Source organism: Mesoplodon bidens (genome assembly GCF_964165515.1).
Source record: "Mesoplodon bidens genome assembly, chromosome: 5".
In the NCBI taxonomy this organism is placed as follows: Eukaryota; Metazoa; Chordata; class Mammalia; order Artiodactyla; family Ziphiidae; genus Mesoplodon; species Mesoplodon bidens.
In genome coordinates this window covers 119,591,241-119,617,529 of record NC_138161.1, presented here as the reverse complement: position 1 = coordinate 119,617,529, position 26,289 = coordinate 119,591,241, and the positions used below count along the sequence as shown (strand labels likewise).

At 39.2% G+C, this 26,289-nt stretch overlaps 1 protein-coding gene across 2 annotated transcripts in view; it reads right to left on the bottom strand.

The window, feature by feature from the left end:
* Positions 1 to 9,662: 9,662 nt before the first annotated feature.
* KAT2B (lysine acetyltransferase 2B) overlaps positions 9,663 to 26,289 on the bottom strand; it is a 104,969-nt gene continuing 88,342 nt past the window's right edge. The window contains exons 12-18 of one of the 2 annotated variants that reach the window (XM_081235818.1): positions 25,255 to 25,365; positions 22,186 to 22,329; positions 17,428 to 17,542; positions 15,842 to 15,878; positions 15,539 to 15,602; positions 15,356 to 15,440; positions 9,663 to 11,706 (exon numbers count right to left, since the gene is read on the bottom strand). In XM_081235818.1, the coding sequence (XP_081091944.1) occupies positions 11,513 to 11,706; positions 15,356 to 15,440; positions 15,539 to 15,602; positions 15,842 to 15,878; positions 17,428 to 17,542; positions 22,186 to 22,329; positions 25,255 to 25,365 (750 nt within the window). In that variant the 3' untranslated portion in view covers positions 9,663 to 11,512. The remainder of the gene's footprint in view (positions 11,707 to 15,355; positions 15,441 to 15,538; positions 15,603 to 15,841; positions 15,879 to 17,427; positions 17,543 to 22,185; positions 22,330 to 25,254; positions 25,366 to 26,289) is intronic. The other variant, XM_081235819.1, reaches the window with a different exon arrangement.

The window sequence follows — 26,289 nt, the reverse complement described above, 5'->3', positions numbered from 1 at the left end:
AGGAGAGTAAGAAAATGCTGATTTTTTTTTTTTTTAGAATGTATTTGAGCCTATATGACCATCAGTCTAAAGCAAGTAGATATAGGAAGGGGTTAACGTGCTTGAAAAACAGGGTAACCACAAATCAGAAACATACAACAGATTCACAAAACCAAAAAGAAGAGAACAAAAGCATAAAATAAGAGGAAATCAAACCACAAAAGGCAAAAAAAAAAAAAAGAAGAAACACAAAATCAACTGGAAAACAAGGTTTAAAATGGCAATAAATACATACATATCACTAATTACCTTAAATTTCAGTGGACTAGGGACTTCCCTGGTGGTGCAGTGGTTAAGAATCCACCTGCCAATGCAGGGGACACAGGTTCAATCCCTGGTCTGGGAAGATCCCACATGCTGCAGAGCAACTAAGCCCTTGCGCCACAACTACTGAGCCTGCACTCTAGAGCCCGCAAGCCACAACTACTGAGCCTGTGTGCTACAACTACTGAATTCTGTGTGCCTAGAGCCCATGCTCCACAACGAGAAGCCACTGCAATAAGAAGCCCGCGCACCACAACGAAGAGTAGCCCCTACCCACCACAACTAGAGAAAGCCCATGCACAGCAACGAAGACCCAATGCAGCCAAAAAATAAAAAGTAAAATAAAAGATAAAAAGAATTTTTAAAAAATGTCAATGGACTAAATGCTCCAATCAAAAGACACAGAGTGGCAGGTTGGATTAAAAAATTAGAACCTACAATATGCTGCCTACAAGAGACCCACTTTAGGGCAAAAGGACACACATAAATTGAAACTGAGGGGTTGGAAAAAGATATTTCATGCAAAACAGAAATGACAAGAAAGAGGGGGGTCACAATACTCATATGAGACAAAATAGACTTAAAACAAAGGCTGTAAGGACAAAGAAGGACACTATATAATGATAGAAGGATCAATACAAGAAGAGGATATTACACTCATCAATGTATATGCACCTAGTATAGGAACACCCAAATACATAAAACAAATACTACAGACATAAAGGTAGAAACTGATGGGTATACAATAATGGTAGGAGATTTTAACACCCCACTCACATCAATGGACAGATCCTCAAGACAGAAAATCAGTAAGGCAACAGAGATCCTAAAGGATACAACAGAACAGTTAGACTTAATTGATATTTTCAGGACATCACACCCCAAAAAACCAGAATACACATTCTTTTCAAATGCACATGGAACACTCTCTAAGACTGATCACATACTAGGGCACAAAACAAGCCTCAACAAATCTAAGAGTATAGAAATTATTTCAAGCATCTTTTCTGACCACAACAGCATGAAACTAGAAATCAACCACAGAAAATGAAATGAGAAAAAAACAACATGCTAATAAAAAAACGAATGGGTCAGTGTTGAAATCAAGAGGAAATTATCAATTAAAAAATACCTTGAGACAAATAACAATGAAAAGACAACCATACAAAAGCTGTGGGATGCAGCAAAAGCAGTTTGTAGAGGGAAGTTCATAGTGACACCAGCCTTCCTCACAAAACAAGAAAAATCTCAAATAAACAACCTAACCTACCATCTAAAAGAATTAGAAAAAGAAGAACAACAAAAACCTAAATTCAGCAGAAGGAAGGAAATAAATAATAAAGATTAGAGAGGAAATAAATAGAAATTAAAGTCAGGAGGTGATTTTTTGAAAGGGTAAACAATATTGACAAACATCTGGCCAGGCTCACCAAGAAGAAAAGAGAGAGAATCCAAATAAACAAAATAAGAAATGAAAAGGTGAAATAACAACCAATACTCCAGAAATACAAAAAACCATAAAAGAATACTATGAACAGTTATATGCCAACAAATTTACCAACCTAGAAGAAATGGACAAGTTTCTAGAAACATACAGCCCACCAAAACTGAATCAAGAAAAAATAGTTTGAACAGACCAGTCAATAGAAGTGAAATAGAATCTGTAATTTAAAAATGCTCTCTACAAACAAAAGTCCAGGACCAGATGGCCTCACAGGCGAATTCTTCCAAACATAAAAAGAAGAACTTATACTGATCCTTCTCAAACTCTTCCAAAAGACTGAAGAGGAGGGAACACTCCCAAAGACATTCTATGAAGCCACCACCACCCTAATACAAAACCAGACAAAGATACCACCAAAAAAGAAAATTACAGTCCAATATCTTTAATGAACATAGATGCAAAAATTCTAAACAAAATATTAGCAAACAAACACATAAAAAAGACCATATACTATGACCAAGTTGGATTCATCCCAAGTTCACAAGGATGGTTCAACATATGCAAAATCAATGTGATACACCACATTAATAAAAGAAAAAACAAAAACCAAGTGATCATCTCAACAGATGCAGAAAAAGCATTTGATAAAATTCAACATCGATTCATGATAAAAACTCTTACCAAAGGGGGTATAGAAGGAACGTATCTCAACATAATAAAAGCTATTTATGACAAACCCACAGCCAATATAATACTCAACAGTGAAAAGCTGAAAGCCTTCCCACTAAAATCTGGAACAAGATAAGAATGCCCACTCTCACCACTTCTGTTCAACATAGTGTTGGAAGTCCTAGCCCCAGCAATCAGGCAAGAAAAAGACATAAAATTTATCCAGATTGGAAGGGAAGAGGGAAAACTGTCATTATATGCAGATAACATGATACTATATACAGACAACCCTATAAACTCCACACAAAAACTACTAGAACTGATAAACAAATTAAGCAAGGTAGCAGGGTACAAGATTAACATACAGAAATCAATTGCATTTCTTTACATTAACAATGAATTATCAGAAAGGGAATGTAAGAAAAAAATACCTTTTAAAATTGCACCCCCAAAAATAAAATACTAAGGAATAAACCTGACCAAGGAGGTGAAAGACTTATATACTGAGAACTATAAGACATTAATAAAGAAAATTTAAAATGATTCAAAGAAATGGAAAGATATCCCGTGCTCTTGGATTGGAAGAATTGTTATTGTTAAAACAGCCATACTACCCAAAGCAATCTACAGATTTAACATGATCCCTATCAAATTACCCATGACATTTTTCACAGAACTGGAACAAATAATCCTAAAATTTATATGGAACCATAAAAGACCCAGAATTGCCAAAGCAATCCTGAGGGAAAAGAACAAAGCAGGAGGCATAACCATCTCAGACTTCAGACAATACTACAAATCTACAGTAATCAAACAGCATGGTATTGGCACAAAAACAGACATATGGATCAATGGAACAGAATAGAGAGCCCAGAAATAAACCCACACACCTACGGTCAATTAATCTTTGACAAAGAAAGCAAGAATATACAATGGGAAAAGGTCTCTTCAGCAAGTGGTGTTGGGGAAGTTGAACAGCCACATGTAAATCCATGAACTTAGAACACACCCTCACACCATACCCAAAAATAAACTCAAAATGGCTTAAAGACTTAAAAGGAAGGAATGACACCATAAAAATCCTAGAAGAGAACCTAGACAAAACATCCTCTGACATAAATTGTACCAATGTTTTCTTAGGTCAGTCTCCCGAGTCTATAGAAATAATAGCAAAAATAAACAAATGGGACCTAATCAAACCTGCAAGCGTTTGCACAGCAAAGGAAACCATAAACAAAACGAAAGGACAACCTATGGAACAGGAGAAAATATTTGCAAACAATGTGGCCTACAAAGGCTTGATTTCCAAAATATAAAAAGAGCTCATACAACACAACAACAACAAAAAAACCAACCCAATCGAAAAAATGGGCCAAAAACCTAAATAGACATTTCTCCAAAGAAGACATACAGATGGCCAACAGGCACATGAAAAGATGCTCAACATTGCTAATTATTAGAGAAATGCAAATCAAAACAACAATGAAGTACCACTTCATACCAGTCAGAATGGCCATCATTAAAAAGTCAACAAATAACAAATGCTGGAGAGGGTGTGGAGAAAAGGGAACCCTCCTACACTGTTAGTGGGAATGCAAGTTGCTGCAGCCACTAGGGAAAACAGCATGGAGGTCCCTCAAAAAACTAAAAATAGAGCTACCATATGATCCTGCAATCCCACTCCTGTGCATATATCCAGACAAAACTATTAATTCAAAAAGATACATGCACCCCTATGTTCATAGCAGCACTATTTCCAATAGCCAAGACATGGAAGCAACACATAAGTCCATTGACAGATGAATGGATAAAGAAGATGTAGTTTATATATTGGGTTGGCCAAAATGTGCCTTCGGTTTTTAAGTAAAAATAAAAGACACATTTTTCATTTTCACCAAGAACTTTACTGAACAACATATTCACCCTTTTGTTCCACTACCCTCTGCCATTGCTCAGGCAACTTCATAATTCCATCTTTCCAAAACTTTTTACCTTTTTGAGCAAAGAACTGTTCCAGGTGCCTTTTACAGTCTTCCAGGGAATTGAAATTTTTTTCATTAAGACAATTTTTTAAAGACCTAAATAAATGGAAATCCAAAGGTGCAATGTCCAGTGAATACAGCAGATGAATCAGAACTTCCCAGCCAAGCTGTAACAGTTTTTGCCTGGTCATCAAAGAAACATGCAGTCTTGTGTTATCCTGATGGAAGATTATGCATTTTCTGTTGACTAATTCTGGACGCTTTTCATCAAGTGCTGCTTTCAGTTGGTCTAACTGGGAGCAGTACTTGGAATTAATCATTTGGTTTTCTGGAAGGAGCTCATCCTAGAGGACTCCCTTCCAATCCCAATATATATACAACATCACCTTCTTTGGATGAAGATCGGCCTTTGGTGTGGTTGGTGGTGGTTCATTTCGCTTGCTCCACGATTTCTTCCATTCCACATTATTGTACAGTATCCACTTTTCATTGCCTGTCACAACTTGTTTTAAAAATGGAACATTTTCATTACGTTTACGTAGAGAATTGCATGTGGAAATAGTCAAAAAGGTTTTTTTCGCTTAACCTACGTGGAAACCAAACATCAAAGCGATGAATATAACCAAGCTGGTGCAAATTATTTTCAACACTTGATTTGGATATTTTGAGTATGTCAGCTATCTCCCACATGGTATAACGTTGACTGTTCTCAATTAATGTCTTTATTTGATTGCTATCAACTTCAACTGATTTACCTGATGGTTGAGCATCATCCAGCAAGAAATCTCCAGCACGAAACTTTGCAAACCACTTTTGACACATTCAGTCAGTCATGGCACCTTCTGCACAAATCTTTTTTTGTGTTTCGGTGTGTTTTTACCTTTCTTGAAACAATAAAGCATAATATGCAAAAAATGTTTCTTTTCTTTGATGTTCAATATTAAAATGGCTACACAAAAATTCACCAATTTTGATGACTTTTTTATTTAAAAAAATTTTTAATTAATTTATTTATTTGGCTGCGTTGGGTCTTTGTTGCTGTGTGTGGGCTTTTCTCCAGTTGCAGCAAGCAGGGCTTCTGTTGTGGAGCACGGGCTCTCGGCACATGGGCTTCAGTAGTTGTGGCTCACAGGCTCTAGAGCACAGGCTCAGTAGTTGTGGCGCATGGGCTTATTTGCTCTGCGGCATGTGGGCTCTTCACGTACCAGGGCTTGAACCCATGTCCCCTGCATTGGCAGGTGGATTCTCAACCACTGCACCACCAGGGAAGTCCTGATGACTTTTTTAAATGCACGCTGATATGACAGCCGTCACATACAATCTAACAAAACCGTTTCAAATGAAGTTAAAGACAACTAAGTGGGGCTTCCCTGGTCGCAGAGTGGTTAAGCATGTGCTTGCCAATGCAGGGAACACGGGTTCGAGCCTGGTCCAGGAAGATCCCACATGCCGCAGAGCAACTAAGCCCGTGTGCCACCACTACCGAGCCTGTGCTCTAGAGCCTGTGAGCCACAACTACTGAAGCCCACGTGCTGAGAGCCCGTGCTCTGCAACAAGAGAAGCCACTGCAATGAGAAGCCCGCGCACCACAATGAAGAGTGGCCCCCACTCGCCGCAACTAGAGAAAGTCCCTGCACAGCAACAAAGATCCAACTCTGCCAAAAATTAATTAATTAATAATTTTTTTTAAAGACAACTAAGTGCTACTACAGCCATCTTACAGAAAAAACTGAATGAATCTTTTGGCCAACCCAATACAATGAAATATTACTCAGCCATAAAAATAGAATGAAATAATGCCATTTTAAGCAACATGGATGAAACCAGAGATTATCATACTAAGTGAAGTAAGTCAAAAAGAGAGGACAAATACATATGATATCACTCATATGGGGAATCTAAAATATGACAAAAATGAACTTATCTATGAAACAGAAACAGACTCACAGATATAGAGAACAGACTTGTGGTTGCCAAGGGCAAGGGGGTGTGGGGAAGGGTTGGTGTGGGAGTTTGGGGTTAGCAGATGCAAACTATTATATACAGGATGGATAAACAACAAGGTCCTACTGTATAGCACAGGGAACTATATTCAATATCCTGTGATAACCATAATGGAAAAGAGTATTAAAAATGTATATGGGACTTCGCTGGTGGCACAGTGGTTAAGAATCTGCCTGACAATGCAGGAGACACGAGTTCCATCCATGGCCCAGGAAGATCCCACATGCCGCAGAGCAACTAAGCCCGTGTGCCACAATTTCTGAAGCCCACGCACCCTAGAGACCGCGCACTGCAACTACTGAGCCTGTGTGCTGCAACTACTGAAACGCACGTGCCTAGAGCCTGTGCTCCGCAGCAAGAGAAGATGCCACAATGAGATGCCCACGCACTGCAACAATGAGTAGTCCCAGCTCGCTGCAATTAGAGAAAGCCCGTGCACAGCAACGAAGACCCAATGCAGCCAAAAAAAAAAGCATCTATCTATATATATATATAGATATAACTGAATCACTTTGCTGTATAGCAGAAATTAACACAACATTGTAAATCAACTGCACTTCAATTTAAAATATATATACATATATATGGGATGTTAAGTTGTGCACAGAGCTACAACCATACAAGTGTGTTTGGGTATGTTGAGGAGAAGCAGTGATGCACTGACTTACTTAATAGCACTCTGTGGGAAAAGATGTGAATCGGAGCTTATCACAAACTCAGTATGAACCAAGTGTGTGTTCTACTCAACTCTTAAAACAGCCAACATCAACCCAACCTAAAGACTTTATCACCTTTGCTTGTGTTTGTTGTTGGACTGCCCTATCGAACAAAAAGGCAGATTCTCTGTTCCTACATATTTTTAGCATAAATTAGATATCCACCTAATAACTGTCAAAAATGGGAAAGCAGAGCAAAGAACAGAGCAAAGAACAGAGACCAGTGAATTTCAGGATGGGTCCAAGAACCAAGTGAGCCAGTATGCAGAAAGTTTGTGAACATGTGCATTATTTTGAGAAGGTCTTTTGGTGCAACAAATTCTCCAAGGGATTTCTTTAAAAGAACTTCAAACCTAGATAAACAAAAACTGATAAATCTTCGTTTCAGCTCAGAAAATTATACACGCACAAATAACATTTTTTAAGCTAACTCTGCCAAGGTGGTGGTACTGGGCTTCCCAGTAACAAGAGGGAGGCAGGAAGGTTGACTTGTGCTTTCCTGGCTTTTCTCTGCTTTGTTGAAATTATTGCTTTTAATAAACCCAAAGAAAATCTCCAGCTTTGACATTGTTAGCTTCCTTTTTCCACAAAAAAAGCAAAGATGCCCCCCCAACAGAAACCAAGGCATAAATATACATGAATTACATTTGAAAACTTTTCGTGATACCTATAGGTGTTGTCTCACCTCTGAAGTCCTCTGCTTACTTAGTCGAGTCTTCCTCCAAAGTGCACCTGAAAACCTTCTTCCGCTTTTGTTTTTCTCTTTAACTTCATGTTCATCTCTTTACCTAACGGGGACGTTACTGACACTATTTTCCCCTGTCAATCTCCATCCAATACTAATATTAATAGCACCGATGCACCCAAAGGAGAAAGTTCTACCAAGAGCCTGAAGACTCAAGTAAAAGCACCGATTTCTTTCCCTGCTGCCACCGTCCCCACCCACAGCCACCACCTCTACCTTCTTTTCTGCCAGGAAAAAAATGTTTGAATAGTCAATAAATTTAAACATATGTTTCAAGACGATTTAAGAAAAAAAAAATAAGTCATCTTAATTACTACCTCTTAAATAAGAACATGCAGCCAATATGACCTTTGATATTCCAGAGTAGTTGCCCTCTTCTCTTGGGGTTTTCTACTTTTCTAAGTAAAGGTAAGGGCCAGAGAAGAACAGCTCGGAACAATAGGGAAAAGGCCAAGGGCTGCCACCAATAACCCTTCCTTTGACATTGTTAGCTTCCTTTTTCCACAAAAGAAGCAAAGATGCCCCCCCCCACAGAAACCAAGGCATAAATATACATGAATTACATTTGAAAACTTTTCGTGATACATACGGGTGTTGTCTCACCTGTGAAGTCCTCTGCTTATTTGTCGAGAGTCTTCTTCCAAAGCTCTTAGAAGCTTTTAAATAAACACCAAGGGGCTGGTCTGAAGAATATCAGCTTAAAGGGGTGATACATTATTAACCTGTCCATAGTACCTCAGTCTGATCCTGTTTCTACTCCTTAGGTTCCAAAATTATAAATTTTACTTCCAGGTAACATGAAAACCACAAAGTCATCTTTTCACTCTTTTCTTCTGATGAATACAACCAGAGTTGAGATTTTTGACCATGGATATATGGGCTGGGATGGGAGGGCAACTTAGTCTCCGTTCCGGATGTTTACTTGTCCGTAGAAGGACATCCCTCAGCCCTGGCTTCCCTCCACCCCTCATACCTCCCTCCCCCGGGAGGAACCTGCCTCATTGATGAGTTAAGGGAAGGAAGTGGCCTAGCTCTGCTCCGTCCTCACCTGTACCTCTTTAGAGTTGACCTGCCTTCAGACAGCATCACTGTCCTGGGCCGTGCACTGTCCAAGGCCCTGCCTTGATAGGGGGACATCCACAGTGGTGCAGAGCTGCTGGCAGCTGGTGAGTCAACCACATCCTGGGGTTCCGTATCAGAAAGCCCATTTTCCATAGATACACAAGTCACAACCTCCAAACTGCATTTTATTATTTATAAAGATGTTTTGGCCATCATGTGCCTTAGTCTGTTGACTGCTTAGCTGGTTCAGAATTCAGAAAGGAAGCAGTGTGCTCTTTGATGGGTACTCATACCCCAACAGGATAAAGTTTACTTTCCTACACTCAGCACTTTGAGTAACAGTAGAAGCTCATATGGGAGATGTCTAAAAATCAGCTGTATTTTTTTCTGTCCCTCTCCTCATTCATCTGTCTCACAGATGCAAAGTAGAAAAACTGGGGGCGAGTGCGGGACTGTTTCTAAAACCATAACACTCTTCTTTAGCTGGATTTTTTTCCTGAGTGACAATGGGCAAGATGCAGTGGATCACTGCAGAGATACAATAAGTGTCTCTCCTCTTGAAAATCTCTCACTGATGGGCTGTGAATTTTTTGAAACTTCACACAAATGCAACAATTCTGAACACCTTCCTCAACACACTTACGACCTAAGAACTAAGGATGTAATCAGTCACCAACCAGATCGTACATTTGCCCTGTAAACTCAATCTGCCAGAAGAAGAAAACACACCACCAGAATAAGAGCTTTTTAAAATATAATTTAAAACTATTTTGTACCAGTACAATATATTAATTTTACAAATGTAAAATTTTATCCGCTGTTAAAGCATTTGCAAAAACCACACATCCTACTTCAGCTTTATTGCACAATATCTATAAGAAAATATTAATTTTTAAATTAGAAAACATAAAAATGCTTTCAATATAGAAGAGACAATCTGATTTTAAAGACAATACTCTATAAGAATGCCTACCCAGAAAATAACAAACTTTCACAGGATACCAAGCTGGCCAGATGCTTTGGCAGATCCAGTACAAAGCACTGTTGAAAACCAGTCCAAGTTACTTAATCCAAACTGTATCATCCTTCTTCATTAGAAATCCAGATGCCACACAAGGTGGTTTCTAATACTTTAAAAAGTTGAGGCATTTCTCAGTTGTGAGCATTCTGAATCTATCTTATATATTAAAAACAATCCTTCCAACTTCACAGCCATCTGCAGGGTTTTTTCCTTCATGCAGATTATCTCTGGCAACTGTGTTTAATGTCTATCAAATAATCATTTCAATTCTTTTATGCTGATAGAAAACATCAAGTTAAACATACCTTTAAACCTAGTCCTTTACAAAAATCAGTTTATAAATTTGTATCATAAAAATTAGTGTCGAGACCATCAAGGTGGCCTTCGTTTGTTTTATATGAGTTGGTTCTCCCAGAGCTGGGATGGCGGACGTCCCACTTTTCAATGTAGTGTTAATCAGGAAATAAATCCAAGCACTAAGCTGGAATCCCAAGACGGGTTAATAAGGTTGTATGATGGATTTTAGTGGGATAGTATTACCCTGGGTATATATACCAATGTAGGTATTAAAATACTGACAGCAAATCTTTGGTGGTAATTTAATTCATCTCCGACAATGAATATAATCTGGAGATGCAATCAGTGAGGTTGTGTGTGCTGTAGAAAGGGAAAAAAATCCTTATTTAATAGAACAAGGATTCACTAAATTTGATACATTAAATAGATTATACATCCTTTTTTGTTAAAGTATGTTGATTCAATCTCAAGTGTTTTCAAATGGATGCCTTTGTGGCCCAGGAAATTGCCTTTTGGAACTTATGGCCTGCATAAGCAAAGTCAAATATAGTATTACACACTCGTAGAGAAAGTAATCATTAAAATAGTGGTTATGCACTCACAAGTTTGCTGTAGGTAGACAGAATTATCAAAAACCCAGATGCTTATAAAAAAGTTTGCATTATTTAGAATTTCTTCCTTAGGAATCAAAGCAGTTGCTTTCTGGAACTGCATTTTTTCAGAACTGCTCAAAGCACCTCACCTAGATGAGTGTTTTTTAAAAATATATATAAAAAGTCTACCATGAGACTTCAAACATCACATATTTCACCTTTTACGGGCTGTTTATCATGCATCCCTTCCTTTAAAGTCCTTCAGAATAAAATAAAAATAAACTCTCACACTCCATTAGAAAAAAAGGGAAACATTCATGGTCTGAAAATTTTCTGCATTCCCCCAAATCTTGGTACTATGTGCAATTTCCTCATATACAAGTTTTGAGGAAACCCCTGATCATCTATTATTGAATATTCAGCTAATGGACATGCCATAGAAAGTTGACATTAATTGTAGTGAATAGATTAAAATCTATTCCATAAAATAAAAATGTTCTATGACTTCAATTTAAATACATATCTGAAAAGCTAAGAGGAGGTTTTCTGTTTGTTTTTTAAAAGTGCTAATTATTACAAGTATCTTCAATACGTTATGTCCAATTCTTTGTAAAACTAAACCATGCTTTAGGCACACTGCTTGATGAGTTTCTAAGAAGCAGAAGAAAAAAAAATATCACTTGTCAATTAATCCAGCTTCCTTAATTTTACTGAAGAAGAATTTCTCCAGGATATTGGCACATTTGTAGTATTCACTCTCAGGGGGGTTGTACTCTTTGCAATTGGTAAAGACGCGCTGTAAGTCTGCCATGAATAATTTCTTAGACACGTAGTACCTATTCTTGAGGCGTTCGCTCATGGTTTTCAGATCTGCACAGGAAAAAAAAATATTAGCCATCTTTGACTCCTTTTAAACACCAGCTGACAAAAGTGAGACAGGAAAAGAAATCTATGTCATCAGTTTGATCACATTTTCACCATCCCAATGCCTTTCTTTAAGAGAAATTCATATGATCAAGGAAAACAGTTCTTGAGTCTTATGTTCTTCCCTTTGTGAGGGTATCCTGTGCAAAATCACAGTGTTTTAACATTGAAGGGACCATTATTAGTCATCTGGCCCAATCCCCTCTTCAGCACAAGGAAGCTAAGTAGATTAGCAGCAATAAGTACGATGAACTAATTACTGTTAGCTCTTCATTCAGAATTATACAGAAGAGGCTTTGTCTATACATGGAGCACAGCAGGTGGAACATTTGTATCGAATCATTTCATTACTTAAATCAGAACAATCAGACTGAGTTTGTTTCTCTAAATTCACAGTTGTTCTGGTGCTGTAGAGATAGAACTAAAATGGAGAAACAGATCATAAATACATCTGCAAATATACCAGTGACCTTGCATGTAAAATGGTTCCGGTGAATTTAGTTTCATGCTCCATCAATGAAATAAGAATGACAAACTTTACTTAATAATCTATTTTCTAAAGCAAGTAAGCCCTGCGAGACAATTGTCAAAAAGAATATTTTCCCAATATATCTACTTGCTTTAAATTATTTTACAAAGGAAAACAGTGCTTCATCTAAACTTGTAAGAATATAATGGGGCTTCTTTAATCTTCACTCTCAGAACCAATTTAAAGAATTCCATGAAGATTAGAAGATGCTAGCATTTGTCTATTTATAGGTCCCTAGTTGTCTCTAAGTCTGGTTCTATCACTAAAAATTATATCAACTATTAAACTGGATTAGCAGATACACACTACTATATGTAAAATAAACAACAAGGTCTTATTGTATAGCACAGGGAACTGTAATAAACCATAATGGAAAAGAATATGAAAAAAATTATATAAACTCTGCATGAAAAAATAAGTCAAAATCACTAAAGAAATACTTCTGACTACCAACAACCCAAATTCCCACTATATTATCAAATTTTCCAGAGGGAGAGAAACTGACAACCAAATACACTGAGATTATCATTTAATAAGGTAAATAAACTTATGTGCAACATCCCAAAATGGGGAGAAATTCATTTGCATCAAAATCCTAAATCTACCACAAAACTCCAAAGGAAAAATAGGAAATATCTGCTTTCACCTATCTCCTTTGACTAAAGCCTTTTTTTTTTTTTTTAAATAAAGCCTATCTTGGTTAGAAGTATGTTATCACATCTGTGAATTCAACTTTCCATTTTCTTTCTTCTCTAACTGAAACAGCTTGGAGGGAGAGAAAAACTGAAAAGCATTAAGCTACACAAAGGCTTGACAAATAGCCCAGTAAACATGTCACCTGAGTGTAACTGAACAGCGGAAGAGGTGCTCTCGTTGAATAAAGAAAGAGCAGTGGAACCGGCCTCTCTGAGTAAAACTGGATGCTTACCCTCCTCCCACCTAAATGCCCACCACTTAGGATATGATGCCTGATATCATGTTTACAATGTTTAGAAGGAAGAGACATGTGACCAAAAAAAAAAAAAAAAAAAGTAAACGGGGAAAAAGAATGAAACCGGACCCAGAGAAGTTTACAAAAAAGCTTTCCCCACTATTTTTTGGAAGGCGGGAGGAAAGGAGCGATGGGGAGAGCCTCAAATACAGCAGAAACAAATCATGAAGGTGTTTGGAGCTTTCTGAATAATTACAACCAACTCTGCAAGTTTCCTTTCTCTATTTCCTTTCCATTCTAAAGTTATAGATAACAGCTTCCTTCCTCTGGCCTTCTTAGAAGCTTTTGGTTGACCAAATGGCCTGGGTTACAAAAGAAGGTGACTGATCACTAGTGAAAACAAACATGGAGACACCACTAAATTATTCATTAAATCCCCAAAAGTTGGGAATTCTGGGTAAATAGGAAAGCCCTGCCTAGCTACCCACGTGTGGGAAGCTTGGGCCACTCCTCAGACACTGTACTAAATGCCATTTCCTTAACGAAACAGGTTGGATCTCATCCATATGGAAGAAAAGAGGGTTTTTTAGGGCATGGTGGGGGAAGAGAAGAAATGTTTTTTGAAAAAGCCATGAAGGCAATGGTAGAAAAAATGAAATTACTGATTGTCAGTCTTGTCCTCAAAGACATGACCATCTTAGGGGCAAGGGCATCCCAAGAAAACAAAGCATTGCTCCAACCAAAGAGCACCATTTATTGTTTTCATTAACACTGCTTACACACACCTCAGCCCACCACTGGCCTTGTTTAGTGGGGTCAATTGTCCCCTCACGAGCATTCAGCTGTGCGCACAAGTGGTGTTCAGCTGTGCGCACAAGTGGTGTCCAGCTGACGAGGTTCCCACCCTCCTCTGGCTGGACCAAGCAGAAAGCTTCCAGAGGGCAGGCTGTGAGTAAGCTATGACAGACAGGACCCACTGGACCTGCCACCGCAGGGCTTCAGAGTGCACACGGACAGGGCCGTAAACCGTTCTCCCCAGGCTCACGCAACCTCCCTTGAGCATTTCACAAAAGAACTTGAGGCAGCCCAGGTGATGAGGATGTAAAGGACTTAAAGGGTTTTAGCATATTTTTCACATCCTGGGAAATACTGATTCCCAAGTCACACCTCCATTCAGAATTCTACACTCCTTCAACCTTTACTGATTTTCATGTACTGAAATACATAGAAGCGAGGCAGATAGAAAAGGGAAAGAAAAGCGTATGGATGTGTGTCCACTTTAAGGAACAGAGACTACTGAAATCATTACCACCACTGTGGAAAACATTCGTGTGATAATGTCACAGAAAAATCTACAAATAACTCTGTTATCGGGGAGCTAATGGATCTCTTTCACTCTTCCTTTCACATCTTAAGACCTTCTTAGCACCAGGTAGAAAAGGGACAGAAGATACAGGCTCTCTCCAGAAAAATGGCCACACAGCTGATTGGAAAAAAAAAAAAAATTCAGCTCGTGGTCTGTCATCTGTACAATGCCAAATTAGTTTAATTCGGGGATTCTCAATTGACTCAATTAATCATTCCTTTTAGCCTGGTGCAGACACAGCGGCAAATTCCACAATTCTACATTTCTAAAGGTATTTTTTTGTTTGTTTTGGGATGTGGGACAAAGCTTAAAATACAAGTATAATTAGTGACGCTCAGTCTCCTTCAAGAGCATGGAAAATCAAGAGCTGCCTTAATGATTATTTCTCCATCTAAGAGTACAGCAGTCAAGCAGCTTGATCTAACTTCGTCTGTTTACCTTCAAAAACTCAGACTCTCCAAGCATTTCAAGAGGACAAGCTGATGTTTTTCCATTGGCAACCAAACTGAATATAGTCAAGGTTAGGTCCACACAGCTGACTCTCATCTCCAGTGCCGTCTGCAGCTCGCATTGATGGTGTGGGCGCTACAGGGCAGCAGCAGGAGCCTAATGAACACAGCCATCCCCTCCCCTTTACCCTCCTGCTCTGATTCCACCGGCCCTCCACCCTACAACAGAAGAGTGCACATCAACCTCGGCACCCCTTTGTCCCCCACACCGCCATCCAGAGAGTTTTAAATCTATACTTAGAAAATTTTAATGGCATTACCCATGGGGAACCTTATAACTTCATAATATCCCGGAGCTTCTGTTCTCTTCACGGGTTCCATGAAGGGCCAAGCGCTTTGGTGGCTCTTGGGTAAAGAAAAAAGTAAGGTATCTAATATGGAAATGCCATGTGGGAAATCATTTCAAAATATTTGCATGAGGTGAAGGAAAACAAAACACCCACCTTCACCTGCTGGAGGATGCTCTTGAGGGTGCTATAAAGCTGGTCGGGGTCTTTGGGCTCTTTACTTGAAAGGAAAAGAATAAACAAGAAGGAACAATGATTACTTTTCTCTTCTCTTGCCAAGTGATTCCAGCTCATTTTTACATAAACTTAAAATTAGAAACATTCCAGAATTTTTTAATGAAAATTGAAACCTAACAAGTGTTGTGATGGTGACTACAATCAATTTGCCTGTTTTCTCTAAGTTTCTGGGAGGGGAAAAGAAAACACTTGTATTAATATCCTCTGGCCCATCATACTTACCTTTTCTCTTTTCCACTCGGTTTCCAGCCTGTCTCTCCTATATATCAACAAAATTAAACACTGAATGAGAACTGCTTTTGGTCAAGAGAATAACATATTTAATATTTATCAAAAATACAATTAGTTATAGCCACGACTCAATAAATGTCTATATCTGAAAAGAGACTGAACTTAACTACAGTTCATTCTTTACTTCCTCATACACCTGACAATACAAAACATTTCCAAGACTGACCTTGCTCTGTTATACTTTTTAAAGCAGGAATTTCAACCTTTCAGAGGAAGGCATAAAAAACAAATATGTCTGGTACTGTGGGTGTGTATTTTTTTAAAACCCTAAGTCACAGTTTTTGCTAATCACCCTGTGAAAGAGTTAAGCTGTTGTTTTAGGTTGGAACAAACTCTGTCCTGGTCTCTAGTTTATTTGGGGCAGACCCTGCTTGTAATGCAAGATGGTTTAGTGTAGCAGAAAGAAGACACAGCCTGGAGTCCAATCGACCAGGACTGATTTCTTGTTCTCTCCTTAAAAGCTAATGTACCCGAGATAAGTTAGTCAACCTTTGCCTCTGTTTATCAACCTATAAAACAGAACTCCAAAACTGAGCTGATGTGATTCCTTTTGAGATTAGTTGATATATGTAAAAACACACAAAACAAACAAACAGAAGAATGCCTTGTACATGTAGGCATCCAGGGACAGGGTAGCTATCAATAAGGATAATACATGCAAGCAAAATTTCCAGGTGTGACAAGGAAAGTAAGATCTGCTGTAGGGTTTACTCTGTGATGAAGAAATATATCTTGCCCATATAATGTCCTATTTTCTCTGGAGAATTTTGGTTTGCTTGCTTTGGTTTTGTTTATATTAAATCTTCAATATACTGGATGATCCTGGATTTGAACCGAATAAAAGTACCGATATTCATAGCTTTTGATCTACAAAAACAGCTATTTTATATGTTTTAACCCAATACAACTCACCTCTAATATACTCACAGAGAAGAACCCTTGGGAAAACTACTCTAAAATAGGGAACTTGAAACAAAGTATATGCTTTGCAATCATCTTGTTTAGAGGTTTGTGGAAACTAATTCAGCCCAAGCACAGTTGTATGCAGGCTGCACCCAGGAGGGCAGTGAGGCAGGGTACCAACAGCAAGGTGTCTAGAAGAGGCCAGGATGGGGCTGCTACTATTCCTGACATTCACTGGCCATGCGCTGTTTAAGGTTAAAGGGCTTAACCATCCTGAGACTCAACCTTCCCCTCTGAGTAGAATTCCCTGCCATCAAGGTCACATATGGGGAGTGTCCAGCACGGTGCCACAAATAACAGGCTCTCATAAACGATGGACATTAACAGCTACAACAAGAAGAGGTCAACTAAATTATCTTCGATTTGTTTGCACTGGGAAACAGAGAAAAGTTGTAAAAGGAAAGCATTTGCTCCCTTCTTAAAGACTACAATAACACAAATGGAGACAGACAGGGGAAAAAGCTTTCCAAATCACTGCATTCTGGTATAATTGTTTCCAACACTGTCATGGCATTACCAAAAGGTTTTGCTTTTAGAAGAAGATCTATACATACGAATTCCAGGAATGCTTTCTATAGGGATCTGCCGGACTCCATCTTTAAAACAGGAAAGTCCCGGGTAGACTTTCCGAATCTGGGCTTGTTTTCTTTCTATCAGCTTTTTAATGATCTGTAAAGCACAAGAAGAAAATATGTTTAGTGACAGAAGTCTGTGGCTACAGTTTAAGTCAGTCTAAGGAGTCATTTTCCTAACAAAATTAAGTCTTCAGGAAACAAAAGGGTGAATGCTATTAAACAGTAAGACATGAAAGCATTCTATTATACCACGCCTTTAATGTCATTCACCCAGCCGTCTTTGAATACTTGTCCCCTGCCATTGAAAAGAAGCCAATACTGAGAGAACACACTGCCCCAAGGGCCCACTGTCCTCTTTAGCATAAGCGCCAAATGCTCTGCTCCCTCCCCTGGGAGCCTCAGCCTCAGCAGCCCAGGCAACGTCTGAACCTCTTCACATCCCATGACCAGGAACTGTTCAAACTCACGAAGTCCCCAAAGCCTGGGAGGACGGTTCCTATTATTCACATTTTTCAAGGCTTGAGCCCCAACCTATGCTGTCTGCATCTAAAATGCAGCTCTAATGAGCAAAGGCAACACAACCAGGATGGGGGCCACCAGAACTGATTAGGGAATTTTGAGAGGTGTCCATTTGTTTTATAAAATAATTCCTAATGCCCTGAGGTAACTATTTCCAGAGCAGTTTTCCCTTTAAAAAAGGAAAGGAAAAAATAAAATAAAATAGCCCTCAAAAATCACCATCTTGAGATTAACCATATCATAACTGAATTTTGGAAAACACAAAACAGTAGCAGTCATTCATCGAATTCACAAAGGAAAACAAAAAAGTTCTAGTTCCTAACTGCTTGATCTCAGACATAAGGCTGGTAAATGCCATAGCATGAATGCATAATCTTAACAATTAAACATAGGACTTCATAAAACGAATGGGACTGGCAAAATATATTCCTGGTAAATCTACTCAGGGCTGTCCAATAGAAATATCATGTAAACCACTCATGTAATTTAAAATCTTCCAGTAACTACTTTAAAAGAAAGAAAAAAAAAGTAAAAAGAAATAGGTGAAATTTTAACAATATATTTTTATTTAATCCAATACATCTAAAATATTATCAGTGCAGCATATGCTCAAGAGAAAAAAATTATGAGATATTTTACATGGTTTTATTCACACTAGGTCTTCAAAATCAGAGTGTATTTTACACTTACAGCACATCTCAGTTTTGACTGGCCACGCGGCAAGCACTCAATAGCCACGTGTGGCCAGTGGCTACCACCTGGGACAGAGCATATCTAAAACGATGCTCTGCATTTGTTTGTAAGTCCAAGTCTTTTTAAAAAAGAATCCCTGGAAACAACCTAAATGTCCACTGACAGATGAATGGATAAAGAAAATGTGGTACATACATACAATGGAATATTACTCAGCCATAAAAAAGCATAAAATAATGCCATTTGCAGCAACATGGATGGACCTAGAGATTATCATACTAAGTGAGGTAAGTCAGACAGAGAAAGACAAATATATGATATCGCTTATATGTGAAATCTTAAAAAATGATGCAAATGAACTTATTTGCAAAACAGAAACAGACTCACAGGCACAGAAAACAAACTTACGGTTATCAAAGGGGAAGGGGGGGAGGAATAAACTAGGAGTTTGGGGTTAACATATAACACTACTATATATAAAATAGATAAACAGCAAGGTCCTACTGCATAGCACAGGGAACTATACTTAATATTCTGCAATAACCTATAATGGAAAAGAATCTGAAAAAGAATAGATGTGTATAACTCACTTTGCTGTATACCTGAAACCAACACAACATTGTAAACCAACTACATTTCAGTAAAAAAAATTTTTTAAAGAAAGAATCCCAATGACAATTTCTTATATGAAGGCCTTCAGAAAATATAATTTCAAATATAATTTTGAAAGTTTTTTCTCTTCACCAAGGATGCCCTCAAATGTAACAGCCTAGCAGGTGGCTTCCATACCCTCAGGTAGCACCCTTGAGGTGACTGGTAATGGAGGTGGGGCGCGGGGGGCTTCACAACCTCTCTGAGCCTCTGAGGATCACTTTGGAGAAAGAAGACATTTCACTTCCGTTCCAGTCTCTTATCTTCACCTCCCTAGAAAATGTCTTCACTTCATCACCATGTTGTCATCTTTCTCTACTCAAATCCATCTCTCATTCCACCGCTGTTGGTGTTAGTCTTCCCAAACAGAAAATTGGGGGAACTCCCCTATCTTTACTATTTCACCAAGTTTTAGCATGTCTTCCTACAAAGATCCCATTGCTTTTCCTCACTCTTACTTTGGCCCCTCCAAGCCCAGTCTCACGTAGCCTCACATGTGAACTGAGATTTAAGAATTACCCCCACTTCCCAGCCCCCCAGACACACCCACACTCAGTCCTGCCTGCTCACGGCCTGTTCACACTTTCTCAAGTAGTGGCCTTCATCACCCACACGCCTATTGTCCCAGGTGTGCAGATACCTATGAATCCACTTATGTTGGACTCTGAATCTCTGCTCATGCTTGATTCCCTTCCAGGCCACCCCGTTCTAGACACATGTCCCATGACGCCACCTCCGAAGATGCGAGATGATGCTAGGGCCGCTGCATCCCACCCTGCCTTGGAGTCCTCACTCCCCACAGCACTCAGCTCCCACCCGCCGCTCCACCTGTGCAACTGCACTGGTTCTCTCTCCACCCCCGCTAACCACAACCACAAGTGACTGCTCTGTATGCTTCCACAGCGGGGAAGACCCTCCATCTCCCTACAATTTGTTCCTTCCCACTATTCGTCCCTACCTTCCCCAAGGGGGTTTCCAGAGCTGGAATAAATGACACTTGTAAAAATCACTTGAATTCTGTGGAAGAAGATATTATGTGAATCCAAATACCTTCTTAGGGTGACCTCCGATCTCTCATGCATTCAGTGGTGCGCCTGTTAGGGAAGGCTGGAGGCTGAGAGGGAGGTGGCGGGGGAGGAATCCAAGGGGAGAGAAAGGGGAAGGGGATGGGGCGCTGTCTTCTCAAAAGCTGAGGCTTTGCTGCCATCTAAAACAGCTCTGCACAGAGGGCTTCCCCTGCATGCAGGAAGGGCCCACTGATCTGGACTCTGAATTTGCAAACCCCGCAGGGGGCATCCTGCTCTTGGCTTCTACTGCGGAGACAAGCTGGAGAAGAATGATGAGGAGCACGGTGACAGGGGACAGCATGAGGACGGCTGCCCTCGGCTGGCAGCCTCTGACGGCTGCGCAACGGGCTGCGAATTCAGACCTGCTCATGAAGCCCAGCCTGCTGTGCTTGTATTAACTCTCCAAGCACCCTATGTGGAATTCTGTCTTAGGCTGACGTCTCTGACCAAGAAACAACAGAGGTTGTTTTTATTTTCTAATTTAATAAAAGCCTTTTGCTCACTTCCATGGGAAGCATAAGAACAACTCTGAGCTACTTTAAGTAAAAGGAAAATACTTACTGAGCACCTACTATACACCAGACACTGCGTAAGGAGCTTTACATCTGTTATGTCAGTGACATCTGACAAGTAACTAAGAACTGGGATCAGGGAAATGAGCAGAAACCAGAAAACAAAGACAGGTTTAAGGCAAAGGTCTTTTTTGTTACTCGCTAGAGAAAAGTACACTCGAACGAATAACAGAAGTATAAAGTGGGACTGATGTGGGGTGACCCAGGTGCAAGTTCCCAGTTTTTGAACTCCAAGAACTAGGGGGACCAAGGGGATGATCCTGGGCTTACCACATAAAGTTCATTCATTTAATAAACGGCTTCTGTTACACTCCCCTAATTATGATCTCTGTATGTTTCTTTTCCCTTAGAGAAATGTAAAAATTACTATGTAGTCAAATCTATCAACGTTTCCCTTTACTGCTTCTCTTTTAGTTCATATGCATAAAAGACTTCACCCCAGCATCAGATATCAAATCACTTGGTACTTCCCTTGGCAGTCCAGTAGTTAAGACTCCACGCTTCTACTGCAGGGGGCGTGGGTTCGATTCCTAGTTGGCGAACTAAGATCCCGCATGCCATGCAGTGTGGCCAAAAAAAAAAAGAGTCCTCTCCAGGTAACAAATCACTTACTATCTGGAAGTATAAGCCTTCAGAACTTACAATGCAGAAGGAGAGGTGAATACAACCTAAGATAAATATGGAAGGTAATGACTAACTGAAATTCAAATGAGTGGATCAAACTAGTGCTCAAGAAGTTCGAAGAGGAATGGAAAACAGGCGGAAGCGGTCCCATCTCTATCTGTGTGTGTGTGTGTGTGTGTGTGTGTGTGTGTGTGTGTGTACACGCATTGGGAGAGGAAGTGGGTAAAGGATGAAGATACCAAGCAAGAGGGTTAAAGCATCAGTAACAGCCTTTGGAGATCAGTTTAGAAAGGGAAATAAAGAGGTGGGTTTGAGAAGGATGCATGAGGCCAGCAGGTAAGAGGCCTTGAAGGTGACATTAAGATTTACTATCATATTTTACAAGTTTTGTATTTTACACCAATTTAACAGGTACTGACCCCCTGAGAAGTGGCGATTTAGAGAGAAGATAAAGGATACCTTCAAAGAAGAAATCTAGACAAAACAGAGCAAACCGAGGTCATGGTACCCAGCAGGCCCACACCCACAGAGCCCAGGGATGCACACTTCACCCCAAAAGAGACTGGCCTGCGCAGACCAGTCGGGTTCCCCCGAGTCAGTCATGTACTTACCTCCTTCTGCTTCTTAATGATGACAGAAAATTCCGTGTATGGGATCTGTGGATTTAGCTCACATCCCATTAAAGTGGCTCCCTCATAATCCTTGATGTAGCCAACATATTTGGTTTTAGGGATTTTAATTTCTTTGGAGAAACCCTGCAAAATCAATAATTTCATTTATACAGGCTTGTGCATCAAACATCCTCTCTGAGTGCTAACTATGTGCTAGGCCTGTCTTGGTGCCCAGCACAGGTCAAAGCTCTCATCCTATTATCCTGGGGAGAATTAGCATGCAACCCTTCCAAGAAGTTCAGAAACATCAAAAATCAACTGTGCAAATAGGAAGCAATTCAACATAAAAAATAAACCTAGTAAAACACAAATAATATTAAAAAGTCTTTAACAAAAATGGCTATTAAGTAAAAATAAGGTTTAATTTTGCATTAAACTGCACAATTTCTCCCAAAGTAGACAGGGGGCCTCTAGGATGCTCCACAATCAATAACTAAAATTGATCTAAATTCTGAAAGCAAAATTTGTCCAAAAATATAGCAATAAGAACCTTGATGTTGAGGAAATGAAACACCTACTTGATAGGCAAAAAAATTCCAGACGGATTTCCCTGGTGGCGCAGTAGTTAAGAATCTACCTGCCAATGCAGGGGACACAGGTTCGAGCCCTGGTCCAGGAAGATCCCACATGCCACGGAGCAACTAAGCCCGTGCGCCACAACTACTGAGCCTGCGCTCTAGAGCTCGCGAGCCACAACTACTGAGCCCACATGACTAGAGCCCGTGGGCCACAACTACTAAGCCTGCATGCCTAGAGCCCGTGCTCCACAACAAGAAAAGCCACCGCAATGAGAAGCCCGCGTACCGCAACGAAGAGTAGCCCCGCTCCCCGCAGCTAGAGAGCCCACGCACAGCAACGAAGACCCAACGTAGCCAAAAATAAAATAAAATAAATAAATTTGTTAAAAAACAGAAAAACTTCCAGACCATCACGACAGTGGTTGTTTCAGTGATATTAATGTTTTGCAGTATATTCATTTACATACTTTAAGCTGTAATAATATAGTTATACAGGGCATATAGTCATATATATATATATATATATATATATTTTTTTTTTTTTTTTTTGCGGTATGTGGGCCTCTCACTGTTGTGGCCTCTCCTGTTGCGGAGCACAGGCTCTGGACGTGCAGACTCAGTGGCCATGGCTCACGGGCCCAGCCGCTCTGCGGCATGTGGGATCTTCCCAGACTGGGGCACGAACCCATGTCCTCTTCATCGGCAGGCCGACTCTCAACCACTGCGCCACCAGGGAAGCCCTAGTCATATATTTTTAACGACTGTCTTTATGGTGCCTATTTCAAATTTTTGCAGAAAATTACTTGGACTTTAAATTTCCTGCCTCCTCTTTCAGCAAAAACTTATTTTCCAAGCAATTATTGACATCAGCCTCAAAGAGGACCACAGACAAGTCATTTAAGAAGCATGCCTGAGATTTCATCTCTACAATGTCGTTACTGCCTAGGAAAGCTGACACTCAAGCCCCCAGTAAAACAAACCCACTGAGTTCTCTATAGTGAGTTTTATTATGAAAGTCACAAAGGCATCCTAAAGAATGAGGAGAAAATAAATAGGAGGTTACTTATCTGACATCAGAGGAGTGAAAGCTTTCTAGTCATATAAGGACTTATATTTTAAAAAGAGGTTAATAGATTTTATGTAATAAAATCTTTAAAATTCTGTACATTAAAAAAAATCCATAAGCAATGTGGAAAACAAATGACAAATGGGAGAAAAATCATAAAATAAAAGGTTACTCCCTTTATATATATGAGTTCTCATAGATCAATATAAAAATAAATATTTTAATAGAAGAAGAGGCAAAACGCAATGAATTGGCAATTCGAAAAAAGAAGAAATACAAAGGGTCAATGAACAAGGAAAAACAAGTCGAACTTCACAATAATCAAATAAATGCAAACATGCACAATTTGTCACCTAGGAAAGGGGTAAAAAAATTTTTTTTTTCAATTATGAACTTGTTTCCTGAGCTCCCTTATACATTGCTGACAAGAGGAGAAATTATTTGGCAGTGCAGAACAAAACCTTAAATACTTCTGGAAGTGCACATTCACACATGGACACTTACTTCAAAAAATACCTAAATGTCCCCCAAATGTGGTATTGGTTTAATAAATTATTCTCCATTTATACAAAATTTCAGAGAAGCATCAAAAATCATATTTGGAAAATCAGACTATATTAAGTTAAAAATGTAAGTGATTAAATTACATGCAATAATGAGCCAATTTTTGTATTTATATACAGAGAAACACACACAGAGAAAAAATATTAGAAGGGTATCTGTCAAAACGTTAACAGTAAATTTCTTTGGGTGGTAGAATTACAAGCAATTTTTCTTCTTTTCTTTGTGCTTCATTTCATTTTCCAAAATTTCTACAGTAACTATATATTACTTTTGTCATCAGAAAAGTAAATGCAAAATGTTTAGGAATTTAGAATTACAAAGCACTATTAAAAAATATGTAGCAAAGTATAATCCTCAGAGTGCTGAAATGGAAACTTCTGACAGAAAGAACTAAGATGCAGCCAAGCTCCCAGCCGCCTGTGTGCTGTTGGACCAGGATTGTTTGGAACCCTTTGTAAACATTAGAATTTCCTCTCTGCTGTCATAAATGAAGGTCTTCCAGAGACTGAATCTATTTCTCCCATTCATGGAGTACTCTAGTCCCCCAGCAATGGGAATTTCTCCTTAACCTGGGGATAGCACATTTTAGAATGTCAGGATGTAACATTACACTTCACTTATAGATGACGTTCATTCATTCACTCAACAAACATTTATTTAGTACTTACAATATGTTGGTCATACCCTCTAGTCCAGACTGAAGCTTACCTCTTGCTTAAGGCTTGCAAAATAAATGGATGCCCCTCTTATAAGCAGAAAACAGTGGGGTGCGGAGGGTGGGTACTTATTTGCATGAAAGCTACCTGAGTGCATATTAAGAAAAGGAATGACAGAACAGGGTTGCACGTGAAAAAAACCCACCTGCTTCTTGAAATATCCAATTGCATATTCATCTGCATAGGTGAGAAAGTTCAGGATGTCATGTTTTATGTGATATTCCTTCAAGTGGTTCATCAGGTGTGTTCCATAGCCCTGTGGGCAAGTCAGTATGCAGACAAATATATTAGATTCTGGAGAAAAGAAAGTCCCATATTTTCACTGGGAAATACTGGCAAATTTAGGCGTATGTATTGCCAGTATAACACCAACACCCTTCTTGCATTTCTGAACTTTGAAAATGAGCTGTAAAACAAAACAAATTCAAAATCCTTGAATGGAGATGCAATCATCTTTTGAAAATACAAGTTTCTGGCTCTTCGAAAAGAACACACCAAGGCTACAAGCTGCTCATTCAGTCCTAGAGATTACACGTTGAATATTAATAAAGAGGTTTTTGGAATAAATACTGATTATGAATTTCTGCTTATGTTTAAAGTATATGAGAACCTGAGATGAAAAGAGCAATGTAAATGAGAAGGGCTAATCTCTACTAGAATATTAACTAATCCAGGTGTTTCCTGCATACAACAAATCAGCAGTCCTTCCAAAGAACTGTATCATCACATACATAGGGTTTTCAACTTGGTCTTATCAGACCTTTCCAAGCAAAGTCTGAGAAACCCCGAACCTCTGAGTGAGCCAGAAGACATTAGGAAGTAACTAAAAATAGTGAACAATGTTAAATAAATTAATATTGAAATATGAAAAAAAAAGTAAGTACCAGATTTTTTGGTGATGTACAATGCTTAAAGAAAAATCTATAAATTTAAAGGGATGGTTTTAGACTCCCATAAAAAGAAGATGAAAGTAAACCCAAGCATCCAGATACAAATATCTTCACATCAATATTTTAGAATTTGGTGACACACTTTTCTAAAGAACTCAAACATGCTCATAGGTATGTTATCATGGAACTATAGGCCCACAGGGGAGAAGGATCTTTGGAAGTCGTCTGGTCTAATCCTATCCCATGTGACACTAGAAGTCTCCTGCCATCTACCTTGGAAAGGTGAGCTG